Below are 13,916 nucleotides of genomic sequence, written 5' to 3' on the forward strand. Positions count from 1 at the left end.
TGGTCCTCGCAGAAGGGTGTGTTTACATTGACGTCACGTCAGTTTGCCGAGAGGGTGAGTGAAGTAGCTTTAAATTCACAGATTAAACACTCGGTTTGAAGTAAAGCAGCAAATTGTGTGACTATACTAGTTCACGCCACGGCGATGGTCGATAATACAAAGCCTGGTGTTACAAACAACGACCCGTAGGGGCTCCGTGCATACATCGAAAAGGAAGTGCTAACGAGCTAGCTCAATCGGCTAACTTCAGGCTAGCCATTTCGACACTATAAAATGCCGAAAGATGACGATCTTTGTTCAGTAAAATGTTTTCCCCCAATCATTAGTGGGGTTGAATCACTGGGTCAGTGTTATTGGTCAGTAGAGATTTTTGACATGTAGCTGGTACTAAACTGGTGCACGGTAAATATTTACATATACGTAATTAGCTCAGTCGCCCTTACAAACTGTAAAGAAACTGAAGCTAAAGCGGGGCCAACGATTTTTCTCAAGACCATTTTACTAATGAACAAACAAACGTTATAAAGAGCTTCAAAATATCGAAAATGCTCACCATATATTCACAAATTCACATTCGTGTCGTTTTTGTTTTCTAAAATTGGATATTGACATTTACGATTACATGCCGTAAGAGAAAGATCCTCACAGAACAGTTTGATCAGATGAGCGTGTGTATTTTTTGTGATTGAAATGATAATCAAAATATTTGTCGATTCTGTTGATGGGCTAATAAATGAGTTAATGAATAGCCATAGTAGCTGTAGTTTAGATATCAAGTTCAGATTTTAGCTGTGCTATAAACCTGACAAGGGACATGTATAACTGTTAATTTAGCAAATTGTACAACATTTCAGTGCTATAAATATCTTTACCTGAATGCTGGTGCATTCTTGTAGCCTAAACAATAGGCACACTTATTGGTATTTGATATTTCCAGTATGTTGCACCCATGCTATTGTTTATTTAACAAACAGGTCAGAACAAACATGTCAGAGATAGAAGAGAATTTCACTAACACTTTTTTATTGAACAGTGCTCTCCTTACATCTTATTGGCATCAATAGCTAAAAGAGAAAATCAAATAATATTTTCTATTCGAACCATCTCAGTATTATTTGTTAGTTACATTCATGTTCAGTGTGGGGCTGTAAGAACAACTTCAGCAGCGTGTGACAAAAGTACAACAATGAGAGACACACCTATATGCTAAGATAATACAGGCCCTGGGGGGAAAAACATTTAAATACAAAACAACTCTGAAAAGACATTGACTGTGCCAGATGAGAACACGATGATCTATTTTTCTGTTTAGTTTATGACATAACTGTAGTGACAAATTATTAACCAGTTTTTTCTATTTGCAGATAAAGTTCTGATATATCAGCAACATGTTCCATGGGATACCAGTTACAGGAGGTGTAGGAGGAGGTGAGACAAAAAAATTGTAGCAACATCCTTTCAGGAAATGGGAACAAATGTAAGCCAAACTAATATTTTTTTCCCTTCAGCTCCTGCCAATAAACCTGAGTTATATGAGGTAAATATTAAAATTTTTATGCTTTAGTTAGGGATTGAAAAACAGTATTTTGATTCTAAACTATCCTAAATCAAACTACACTTATTTTAATGACTAGCTTTTCTGAACCAAAATCTTACTGGAAGAGAACTAAACCTTATCAGCCAGAATAACTCTAATGACAAATCATATCTTTTTAGGAAGTGAAATTATACAAAAATGCAAGAGAACGAGAAAAGTAAGTGCCAAATTACCTTTCTGATTTCCAGCTAACTATGAATGCAGTATTACCACAGGAGTCATAATGTGGAAGTGCTGTAACGTTTCATTTTCACCCATGTTTCTAAAGGTATGATAACATGGCTGAGTTGTTTGCTGTTGTCAAGACCCTGCAGGCCCTTGAGAAGGCATATATCAAAGACTGTGTTACGCCTAATGAGTGAGTTATAGCTGAATTTATATGTTGTGCTTAAATGACTAACATAAATATCACCTGGAACTCCAATGGTATATTTTTGTAATAAATTGGAGGATTTGTCTGTTTCAGGTACACTGGCTCCTGTTCCAGACTCTTGGTTCAGTATAAGGCTGCTTTCAAACAGGTACAGGGCTCTGACGTAGGCTCCATTGACGACTTCTGCAGAAAGTATAGAGTAAGTTTTGAGTTGGACTTAAAATTATTTTACACCCATGTGTCTAAAGTTATTGTATATATTTATTTCTATGGTAAGGTCTAAGTAAGGATCTTGCTTTTGTCATTTTGTCTAATAGCTTGACTGTCCACTAGCAATGGAGAGAATTAAGGAAGATCGGCCAATCACTATCAAGGATGACAAGGGCAACCTGAACCGCTGCATTGCAGATATTGTTTCTGTACGTCCTCTCTCCCCTCTATCATATTAAACAGTTGATTTAAAGTGGAGACTTATTTTGGATGTGTTCCAGAAAAATAATAGCCATATTTTTGATAAAATGATATAGTGTGTTCAGTTCAGTTCAACACTAAGTGGTTAAAGCTGCTTCAGGTTGTTTGGCTCTTCTTCTGGTCAGTCTATTGAAAACGTCAGTTGATGTTGCCAGCTCTGTTCACAGCCAGCTTTTAAATCGACTCATAAAATTAGACAAACTAATAAGATCAGATGACTTACAGTGCTATGCTCTGAAAGACTATTATTGACATGTCGCTGACTGGGGAATTTGGAGCATATGTTGAATATTGCTTCATTGTGTGTCAACTCTGTGTCTCATATTTTTTGACTTTCAGCTCTTCATTACTGTGATGGACAAATTGAGACTGGAGATCAGGGCAATGGATGAGGTAAATGTGAAAAGTACAGACATCACATACTGGATTTTAAGTATGTATCTGACTCTTGTGTTCCTTTGGCCCAGATCCAGCCAGACCTGAGGGAGCTGATGGAAACCATGAACAGAATGAGCAACATGCCTCCAGACTCAGAGGCTAAGGACAAAGTCAGCCTCTGGTTAGTTGCGTGGTGCCATGTAGTATTTATGGATTTACACCAAATGCTAGTTCAGTGCTAACTTAATACATATATTTTCTTCAGGTGTGGTTTTGCTGAGAGGTAAACAAAGCACCGATAGCATGTGCAGACAGTGTTAGTCATGAATAAATTCTGCGCAACACATGTGGCAAAACTTAGAGTAAGAACTTTGTCTTGTCCTACTCTGTCTTTTCAACATTTCACAAGTGGATTACACATTACCTACTGGTCATTTAATCTATTTCATAATATAGAATATGTTCAAGCACCTTTTGAGTTGAGAGAATCAGAATTTACAACAATTTCATAATCTACTAAGTAGATTATCATCATAATAACTTTTCATTCAAAGTTGTTATGATAAGAAGTGGAATTGTCCTGTTGACTTCCGTGAGCTTGAAGAAAATCTGAGATGGCTAAAATAGCTGCACTGATCCCTAACAGCAATGCACTTAGCCTTGCTATGATCATTTTTCTTTCAAAATAACTCAGCTCCTTTACATTCACTTAATCTAAACATAAATTGTATGTTTCTTTCTCAACTATCCTATTTTACAACCTTTTTTTTTTGTTTTTGTTTTTGTTTTGTTTTTTTCTTCGAAGGTTGACCACCCTGAGCAGCATGTCTGCCTCAGATGAATTGGATGATAATCAGGTGCGCCAGATGCTGTTTGACCTGGAGTCAGCCTATAACGCCTTCAACCGCTTCCTCCACTCCTCTTAAAGCAGCTCTACATCACAGAGCCATCTGTCCAAAAATTTGACTCTAATACTTGCTAAGTTAAAGGAAAATATTCCACTTTCTCATTATGTTTTTTGTTAGGGATTGGATTAGAAGTCTGGGGTACACGTTTTCGCTTTGCTGTCGCCCCCTTCTGTCTCTAAGTTTGATTGCTGTGTCTATATCTATGCTGTGTACAGTTCAAACTCTGCTACTTTGTAGAGTATACTCTACTGTTTGTGGTACATCATGCTGCCTGCAACCTTGCTCACTGGGCTCTCTCTGTGCTCTGAGATGCTTCCTTGACATGTTTTCTAGCCAAAATTGTGTGATAAATCTTTCAACATTGGTTGTTTGTTCTGATCTTGACAAACCAGTTTGCTTCTGACTTTGTACTGTAATTTTAAAAAAATATCTAATTTTATACTTAAGTTTTGCAGAACACAAACAGAGAAGCATGAATGAATTATACTGGGAAAAATTCTGCACATGAAGAAAAGGTTGCGACAGCCAAAGCCTTTATATTATTGGGAAAGATGAATATATATATTTTTTTTTTCTTTTTGGTACCCTCACTGTATCCACTATCTGCAACCTGGGTGTGTTTTGTTCTGTGTACCATCATTGTTTTCTATTACTGTATAATATATTTTTACTGTATAATCCTACAATAGAGTTTGTCAGTAGAGTGAAGCAAGCCCTTATAGGTAAACATCTGCTTTGTCTGTCAATTACCTGATAAAATACAGTTGAAATAATTGTTTCGATTCTGAAGATAATTAGACTGAATTTCAAGTGAATCTTTGAAGCTTTGGTTGAAGGAAAAAGTTGGATTGTTCATCATTATGTTTATTTGTCTGCATATTGTCTTCTGTTAACACACCTAATCCATTTTTCCTGTAGTAATGAGGGTTTTACCACATTAAGCGGGCAAAAGTGAGGTGCTCACACTCCTTCCTTGTTTTGCTTACTAAATATGTTTCTACTCTCAAACAGCATTAGGGAGAACATATTCATTAAGAGTTATCATTGTAAATAATAGATTTGATTTTTAAATAAAAGCATGTAACATCTTTTTAGAGATAAAGTTTAAAAATCTACCTCCAAATTTGTGTCTGTGTTTGTCTTGTGATGTTAAAAATGTTCAATTTATGATGTGATAAGTAAAAGTCAGAAGAGGAAGATGGATTCTCTCTGCACCGGACACAGATCACAGAAAGTAGGTATTATCCACCATAATTCAAATGAATGGAAACAGCCTGCTTTTCTGCAGGGACCGTTTTAAGGTCACAGTAAACAAAGCAGCCTTGTGTCCCCTCCTGGATTATGGAGTTTCCTCTAATCCTAACCCCTTCGCCATCATAATCTCCAAATGAGTGTCCACCCACAGGGGGATCCTCGGTTTGTTTTCGTGCCGCGGCCCCTTTAAGAGAAGAAGGGGCAGCAGCGTGTTCGTTGCCAGGGCGACCGAAAAATGACTAAACTCGGTTGGTGAGTTTGCAGCCTTTGCTGCTCCTCTGCGGAAGAAAGGGAAACTCAAGCGGCGTTTCACTCTCACCTGGACAGACAGAGCACCCCGGCAAAGTTTCAGCAACTTCTTGGAGGTGTAAAACGAACCCGACACTGATCGATCGATTGGCTGATTGATTGAACTGTAAGGTACGGCACAGAGCAGAGATCTACGACCGCTCTCGTGTTGATCTGGCTGTTTCCTTATTTCATTTCTACCGTGTGCTGTTTTTAGAAATATACTAAAATTAAACCTGCATGGTTAATTCATAACGGCCAACAGCACCTGTTACACCAACAGTGAAAGTCCGATGATCTCTTTCAGAAATAATCAGAGTATGGTGAGGTGTTGGTGAGGGGGCATAAAAATGATGAGCAAAATATATGGATCGATAAACGTGTCTGAGGTGGAGGAACATATTTCTCTGAAATATGAAATCAAGAAGAGGCTTGGAAAGGGGGTGAGTGTTTTTATTCTTAATATAGCGAGCAGTGAATTGAATTTATCATCGTTTCTAAAACTAGAAACTAATGCATAAGTTTCACTTCCGTTTCAGTCTGCAGGCAATACAAGTGTTGCAATATGCATATTTGGAAACCCAGCCCTTTCTTCATGTGAAACATTAAAATTAATTGTCTTCAGGTCACTCTGGACTTAAGCCTGAAATAAGTCTCCTGACTTAAAGTCCTTAACAAAAACCAGTGTGTTGCAAGCGAGGGGTTTATTTACTTTGGCAGGACAAACAACTTCCTTGCAGATCAGCTGATATGTGAGGACACTTACTAGCCCAGCCCCGTTGTTTTCCTCTGCCCTGGTGTGTTGGGCGCAAAAACTAAAAACAGCCGAGTTTCTTTCAACTGAGACTCGCTAATTACTGCTCGACTTCAAATGGCCAGTTGGTATCTGCCCCATTGACGCCTCAGTTTGGCAAACGAGACATCTCTGAGGGTGACTGTGACTCAGGTTACACAGCTGTTCAACCTGTTTACAGATGACCAATGAGATAGATGATGGCATTCTGTGGAAGTGATGCCTGAGGGAAATGAACATCAGTGAGTAGCACTGAGCTAAAAGTCATAAAGTGGTTTTACAGCAAGAACAGTGCTTTAAGTAATTCTTAATAACATTGTTTTGATTTTAGTGAATGAATTAGTTTATCTCAGGCCTGGAAATGAGACACATTCACAATCACCTCTGTTTCCAACACTGACAGTGCTCCTCCTTGTCATTATAGTAACAATGCACTCTGATGCTCTGCCTCACTGCTGCCTCTGTTATGCTTGACTTCACTATATCAGCGCCCTTCCCTTAATCAGACCCGTCAACACACAGAGATCATCTCCTTACCTGTTTTTTTCCCCCTTTGGAAATATGGTGATGAAAATGGTTTTGCTTTTTTTAATATATATATACATATATATGCAGATGCTATTTTTTGTTATACAATATAAAAATAATTCTAATTATATCTTATACATGTAATTATTACAAATATCTAATTATATACTTTATGCATTCTGCATTGAAAAACATCTCAGCTAAATTAGCTAAAGAATATCAGCCAATTTGTACAGGGTGAAGAAGTGTGTAATGTTGTAATCTGCAGGCCTATGGCATCGTATGGAAGGCAGTTGACAGACAGACCGGGGAGATTGTGGCAGTGAAAAAGATTTTTGATGCCTTCAGAAACAGGACAGATGCCCAGGTCTGTACAATAAGTTAAAATAAGTAATTATTATAATATGGTACATTTCATCATGCTTGCTATCTTGTCACCTGATGCACGAATGGTCCCTGTCGATGAACAGATTAATTTGAATAAATATTAAATGTACTGTAATGTAATGTGCTTTTGCCTGCCTGTTATTTTATTTGCTGCCTGTTTATCAGAGTTCATATCCCAACTCTCTTTTCTCTCTTTTGCAGCGGACATTCAGAGAAATCATGTTCCTTCAGGTAACAATAAGATTTGTGTTTGTGTTAAATAAAGGTCAGAATTGTATCAGAATGTAATTTTCATTATTGAAAACTGAAAGATAAATAATAGCAGTCGCTCTCTAACATTTTCCATAATTACTCTCTTTGAACTTTTCATAATAAACAGCATTTGTTATGACTGACTGTTATGGCTTTTTCTACAGTCAGTGAATGAGCCCCATTACCAGTTGTGCATTAAAACCCTTCATTATACAAAATATGCTAACATCCTTTTACACTCCTGTTCTGTTTTATATAGTTATATAGACAACAGCATTTATACCTCACAGCCTCTTCTTCTATGGTTTAAATTATGCATAAACAGACTAATGATGGAAAGGACACTTAATAAATTCTGAGGGTGCCCAAGCTGTGTGGAAAAAAAAACAACAACAGTTGAGCAACAATAACATTGACTTTACTCTTATATGGACCACTGTAGGTACAGCATTATCACTTTTTCACAGTAGCAATCATCCATAAATTTAAACCCTCTGTCATAAACTAAAAGCTCTATAAATTATGGCCAATATGGTAAAGGATACACAAGGGTTATGTGAGGATGAACTAAGTCTTCAGAATGACAAAATTGTTGCCATTTTTCCTACATCAAAAATGTATAATACGTTTTATAATTGGCTTATTTGGCATCATAGTGGTTAGTGGTGTTGCCTCAAAAAAGAATGTCATGGGTTGGGTTCCCGGGCCTGGGGCCTTTCTGTGTGGAGACTACATGTTCTCCCTGTGCTTCTGTGGGTTTCTTCCGGGTACTCTGTTTTCCCACCATCCAAAGAAGTGCATGTTTAGGTTAACTGGTGTCTCTAAATTGCCCGTAGGTCTGAATGTGAATGGTTGTTCATCTCTGTCTGTCTCTGTATGTTGGCCCTGTAATGGACTGTTGACCTGTCCAGGGTGTGCCCGGCCAATGTGAGCGTGGTTTGGCTCCAAAAGCCCCCATGACCCAGAAATGGATAAGCGGCAGAAAATGAATGAAATTTGGTTTGCAGGCAGGTGTTAAATATAGGCCATACTGATGAAAATAAGCAGTGCTGCTGTCTCACTGTACTTTATATCCTCATGTTGCATATCCCTGTTTCACTTTATATCTCCTGACCCATATACATGTGACCTTCAGCTGTGCCACTGCTGACCATTATGTAACCTCTGCTGAAATAGGCCCTGTTACTTGCACAACCTTGACACAATGACCAGTTAATACAGGTCAAACAGTAGCCACAGTATGCTTTCTCTGCATGTATGTCTGAATTGTTCCTGTTACTAAAACCTCTTTATTCTTCATGCAGGAATTTGGAGATCATCCCAACATTGTGAAACTTCTGAATGTCATCCGAGCACAAAATGATAAAGACATTTACCTAATTTTTGAATATATGGGTGAGTCTTCTTGACATACAAAGCTGCTCAGATATGACGCAGAAAAAAAAACACCATGACAATAATCATTATTCATTAAAAAGCCTTCAGTGGCTCTTTGCTGTTGCACTTGGCAACAACAAAAGTTGTGAGAGTGACTGTGTCTGGAAGGGCCTCTGCTTCCCTTGGCTGCCTTGTTTGTCTTACTGCTGAGTGAGTCCAATTATTGCCCCATCCCCCACCCTCTGCAGTCTAATCCATGACTGTGCACCTGTATCACAGCACAAGCGCACAACCTCTCTTCAGAAATGAATATTTGTCATGCTTCTAGGTTGGTATTGTGTCTGATTGTGTGTCATTGTGGAGGAGCGTATGTTTTGCAACTCAATGCCAAAGTCATGGTTTACTTTGAGTTATCACCAGTCAAGACACTGGTTGAAATTACTGTGGCATCCTTATGAGCAACACTTGCTTTCTGCTTGGAACCAGATACTGACCTGCATGCAGTGATTAAGAAAGGCACCCTCCTGAAGGACATCCATAAACGCTATGTAATGTACCAGCTTTTCAGAGCCTTCAAATACCTGCATTCAGGAAATGTTATCCATCGGGACCAAAAGGTTAGTGACCTTAACAGGTGGATAATATTTAAGTATTAATAGTACATTCATAGTACTAAATGAGCTTTAGATGGCTGAGTGAAAATCAAACTATTTTTGTCTCGATGAGAAATTTTTTTATGTCTTTGTTTCCCACAGCCATCCAATGTGTTGCTGGACACTGACTGTGTGGTCAAACTGTGCGATTTCGGCTTGGCCAGATCACTCAACCAGATCCAAGAGGACAGTGGGAATCCTGCTCTGACGGAGTACGTGGCAACACGGTGGTACAGAGCTCCTGAGATCCTGCTGGGTTCTGCAAGGTATCAACTGTGACGAGCATCTGTTGTCAGTATACTCAACAAATGTTGTTGACAGTAACAAGGCATTTTAACTGAAAGGAAAGAATGCTTATTTGGAAGATGACTATTTACTATTTTGAGTGTACCAGACTGAAAGGAGCACATTTTGTCCAAAGGTACACTAAAGGTGTAGACATGTGGAGTCTAGGCTGTGTCCTGGGAGAGATGCTCCTGGGAAAAGCCCTCTTCCCAGGGACATCCACCATCAACCAAATAGAGAAGATCATGAGTGCCATTCCACACCCAAGCCCAGAAGGTGACTAAAAATTCCTTGAATAAATGAATTCAAATGATTAACACTTTTGCTTTGGATTAATTAAATACGTTTAAATTTTCAGATATTCTTGCAATCAAATCTGAATATGGTTCTTCTGTCATTCAAAGAATGTTACTGAAGTAAGAAAATATTTCCTACTTTTAATTAATGTTGTGGATTTCCCACACAGGGCATTTCAGCATTTGATACATGAATGCAGAGTGTAGCCTTCTGCTGACCTTGTCGCTCCCAATTCAAGGGGAGTTAGAAGAGTGACAATGACAAATTTCTTCCTCTCCAGTGAGAAGTCTATTATCAGAGCCTGCAGGTGGAGGTGGGGCTCATTACATGCTCAGGGAGCACTGTGATTATTGCAGAGATGCAATGATGTAGCAGTGACAAAGCAAAATTGGAAAACAAACAGTAGCTGATTAAATAAACCACCTTGTTGCAAGAGGTACATTTAATGTTTGACAAAAACGTAGATATTTGAATCAGCGGTAGGAGTCAAATTACTCACAGGCTTTGCTTAATTTCTAATCCTTGTTTAGAGCATACAGTCTGTAAAAATTAGATATTTATTGGTACTTAAAGAAATATACTAGTTATATTTCTCTTACTCAGACTTAGGAAAGATTGTTTCTTCCTCCCTGTTTTTTATATTTTAAAATCCAAACCTCTCCTTGCTTCACCAGACCACAGGTGCCTCTTGAGGATCTTTTCCAGGCATCTGTGCCTCCTGATGCTCTGGACCTGCTGAGGGGTTTGCTTGTTTTTAACCCAGACAAGCGCCTGACTGCTGAGCAAGCACTGGAACACCCCTATGTAGCTAGGTATTAATCATGTGTTCAGATTGATTCTTAGGTAGAGACTGTGGTCAGGTTTTGCTGTGTTGTAGAGATGTCTTGTGTTTGGTCCATTGATCACTTTGAGCCAATATGTTATTTTTTTTAGAGTCCTGTCGTCTATACCTGAACAAGCTTATGCTACTGTTACTAGAATAAAGCTCTATCATTCATCCATAATTATTATCTGTCCCTGAAGATTCCATAATCCAGCCAAGGAGCCAGCTGTGAACTATGATGTAGTGCTGCCAGTGGATGATGATGTACAATTATCTGTGGTTCAATACCGCAACAAACTTTATGAGGTATGAAATGACTCATAAATCTTATTATGTTATATTACATAAGTTTCATTGCAGTAAACCCCATTAGTCAGCGTTTATTTACCTTGTGCGTTTTCTTTTGCTTTACCTGTAGATGATACTTGAGAGAAGAACGAACCAGGGAACGCTAAGGCTGGTCCAGCCAAAGGACACAGTCTGTGCCAATGGCAGGGAGAAGCCCAGTGTGAGGGACACTGAAGAAAAGGCCCCAGTGGCAGCGAATGTAGATGGCATTGATAATCATGAGCAGCAACCTCAGCGTGAAAAGAATGATGAAAAAAAAGGGCCTTTGCATATGAGCACCACCAACCCTGAGCCTCTGAATGTTTCTACCCAGCCTGCTGTGGAGAAGACAAGCCTGGGGAAACTTACTTATAATCCCATCACACATGCACCAAGTATGTTTTTTAACTTTGTTAATTTCTTCACTACTGTCAAATTTGACAATTTTTTCATTTTTCATTTTGCCATAAAATATGAAAAGCTGTCAATTCTGAAAGCTTGCATTATTTTTTTATACTTCTGCTGTGTGCTATATTTGGTATAGACACCAATACATGTTTTACCTACCCTGTCAAGTAAATGAAGCATTTGGTGAAAAGTATTACTAACATTATACTTCCCAGGGGAAACATTAACCATAAAACATTACATAATAATACCCCACACTAACTCCAATAAAATCTAAATTGTATGTATTTTACATAAATCTCTCAGACTGTTTTCATACATAGTCCCTCAGGTAGAAAACACAAACTCTTTTTCTCATTCAGACTATTTTGCTCGAAGCCCAGGTGGGCCTTCTCATAACAACCACTCCACCACAGCCAGAAGGAAACTGCTGTCAGAGACCAGTAATGCAGAGGGAACCACTACACCAACAGAGGGCACTAACACCAATACAGTAAGTACCAGAATTCAATGAATGTACCAATTGCTTTGGTTTTCTTTTGTTGTAAATTGAAATTGGATCTTTTCAAGTCAGGCTCTCACTTTGTGGTCTTTCTATCTATCTATCTATTTATTTATATTTTTACTTCCTCTTCCTCCTCATCAGTCTATGGATGAGATTCTCCAGCGTGGCCGCTCTGCCCCTGTGGCACGTAACCGTTCCTTCTCCTTGACTCTAAACCAAACACAGAACAACCCGCTAGTGCGCAAGGAGGAGTCATCATTGTCTTCAGGGCTGTATGTCACATCTGCCTGCCTGGTGAGTCCACTGCACACCAGATTGTTGAAAAGATGACTTAATATCATGATACAGTTTTATCCCATTTACATGCTTGATGAAATATTGATTTTTAAATATAGAAGGCATGAAAATATATGGATGATTTTATACTTGGAGACTCCACTAAGCTGTAACTGGAGCTCTTTTCCTAAAGGGTCTGTTTTTTGTTTTTTTTTTTTTTACTCCTTTGCAGAACCAAAGGTCCAACCCTCAGGTCCGTGGGACTCATCCCCCACTGCGGTTCAGCAAAAAAGTATTTCAGACAAACTGTAATGTGGCTGCTTCAGGTGACCCTCGAGCCAAGCTCGGCAGTTATTCCCAGGCCTATGGTACAATCAACAAGACAGAGCTAGACAATCTGCTTCGAAGTCGCCCTTACAACTAGTAGCTGTTGTCCTGTCAGTTGTTATTTAGGGGCTTGGTTTCAACTTAAAACAAGGTTTGTTGTGGGATATAATAATGGGTGGTTGTCTAACTGAAAGAAAAAAAAAGCTGTAAAGGTCAAACATCACTTGTGTATTATGTAGAATACAACCATGAAGACATGGATTTCCATTCACTGTCTGTGACGGTGACAATCTAATTGTAAAATCAAGTGTGACACTGTATTACATTTATCTAACTGTAACAGCAGTTCATGAGACAGTGCTCATCTCACAGATTTCAACTGGGTGGTAATAGTTTGATAGATACAAAACTCTTTGGCAGTATGCACCATATCAGCACATTATCAGATGAAATGGAATCATTAAAAGGGGCCTTACATCAAAATTAACATGTCAGATATACCTGAATACATTCGTTGTACATTTTACCCAAGTATCTCCAGCAGAAGATCAGAAGGGCCCCGGACAGTAAAACCAGCCATGCATTGATCTATGTAGACCCATGAGCTTGTGCTTTTTGTACACTGTACATTTTTATACAAAATAACTGTATTTTATAGAAATTGTTGTTTGAATGTATCATATGCATAAAAGCCTACTTTTTCTCTAATTTGTACAGAAATAAAAAATATTAGAGATTCTGTGACCCAGTTTATAAGGTCTGATAACCGTAGCAGAACATGACCATAAAGTTTAATAGCAAATAGTGGTTGAGGTATTAGTACAACACACAAGCTTCTATTAAAATGTAAGCCCTTGCTTCTTAAGTACAGCTGTTCTGTTAAGGTACTAGATTTATATCACTGTTACTCCTACTGGACCAAAGTGGCCCCACCCAATATTATACAATATATATATATGTTTAAGAAAGTAGTACGTTTGTAGATTGAAAATACTGATGTCATGCTGTGTAAGCAACTTTTTTCGATTATAGTAAATTCTGGGGGTGTGAGAGATACAGATAAGAATAAAAAGTTTTGTTACAATATTGTGTAGGAATGTTTCCAAACATATCTTAAAATTTTAGGATGAATTCAAATCAACACTTGAAAACAGAAACTGAAGGAAAATGAGTGAAGTAAAACGTAATGTAGTGCAGCTCACAGGTGACGCAGTGGGTTTAATGGACTACAGACCTCTGATAACAAACCACATGGCTCAAACGCATCACGCAGATCAGACCTGATACATCTGGATCTTTCCTTGGCAGTCATTCGGTCGCAGAGCAAATTTCACACCGTTATCTGCGCCTTTTGCGGCTCATCTGGCCGCGTGAATTAAGAATAATAATCGGAATAACAACCCGTTTCA

The 13,916-nt window shown here is 38.5% G+C and overlaps 2 protein-coding genes across 3 annotated transcripts; both read left to right on the plus strand.

Annotated features, from left to right (window-relative positions):
* The first annotated feature begins 8 nt into the window (after window positions 1–8).
* vps28 (VPS28 subunit of ESCRT-I) lies at window positions 9–4,818 on the plus strand. Its single transcript, XM_029514533.1, has 10 exons — window positions 9–54; window positions 1,365–1,428; window positions 1,509–1,537; window positions 1,717–1,754; window positions 1,866–1,955; window positions 2,064–2,169; window positions 2,288–2,389; window positions 2,781–2,834; window positions 2,909–3,000; window positions 3,625–4,818. The coding sequence occupies exons 2-10, from the start codon at window positions 1,389–1,391 to the stop codon at window positions 3,743–3,745; spliced, it is 672 nt and encodes a 223-aa protein (XP_029370393.1). The 5' UTR covers window positions 9–54; window positions 1,365–1,388; the 3' UTR covers window positions 3,746–4,818.
* Window positions 4,819–5,242: 424 nt separating this feature from the next.
* On the plus strand, window positions 5,243–13,336 carry mapk15 (mitogen-activated protein kinase 15). Of its 2 annotated transcripts, none has more exons than XR_003841264.1 (15): window positions 5,243–5,401; window positions 5,577–5,712; window positions 6,859–6,957; window positions 7,179–7,208; window positions 8,534–8,624; window positions 9,093–9,223; window positions 9,362–9,525; window positions 9,681–9,820; window positions 9,903–9,960; window positions 10,516–10,653; window positions 10,865–10,970; window positions 11,083–11,386; window positions 11,778–11,892; window positions 12,046–12,198; window positions 12,413–12,553. XR_003841264.1 is itself a non-coding variant. In XM_029514531.1 (15 exons), exons 2-15 carry the CDS (start codon window positions 5,620–5,622, stop codon window positions 12,602–12,604), a joined length of 1,830 nt encoding a protein of 609 aa, XP_029370391.1. In that variant the 5' UTR covers window positions 5,243–5,401; window positions 5,577–5,619; the 3' UTR covers window positions 12,605–13,336. The 2 variants fall into 2 exon arrangements, 1 of the variants encoding a protein (XP_029370391.1); XM_029514531.1 differs by having other exon boundaries at window positions 11,762–11,892; window positions 12,413–13,336.
* Window positions 13,337–13,916: the final 580 nt, after the last annotated feature.

This window comes from Echeneis naucrates, chromosome 11, assembly GCF_900963305.1.
Source record: "Echeneis naucrates chromosome 11, fEcheNa1.1, whole genome shotgun sequence".
Classification (NCBI taxonomy): Eukaryota; Metazoa; Chordata; class Actinopteri; order Carangiformes; family Echeneidae; genus Echeneis; species Echeneis naucrates.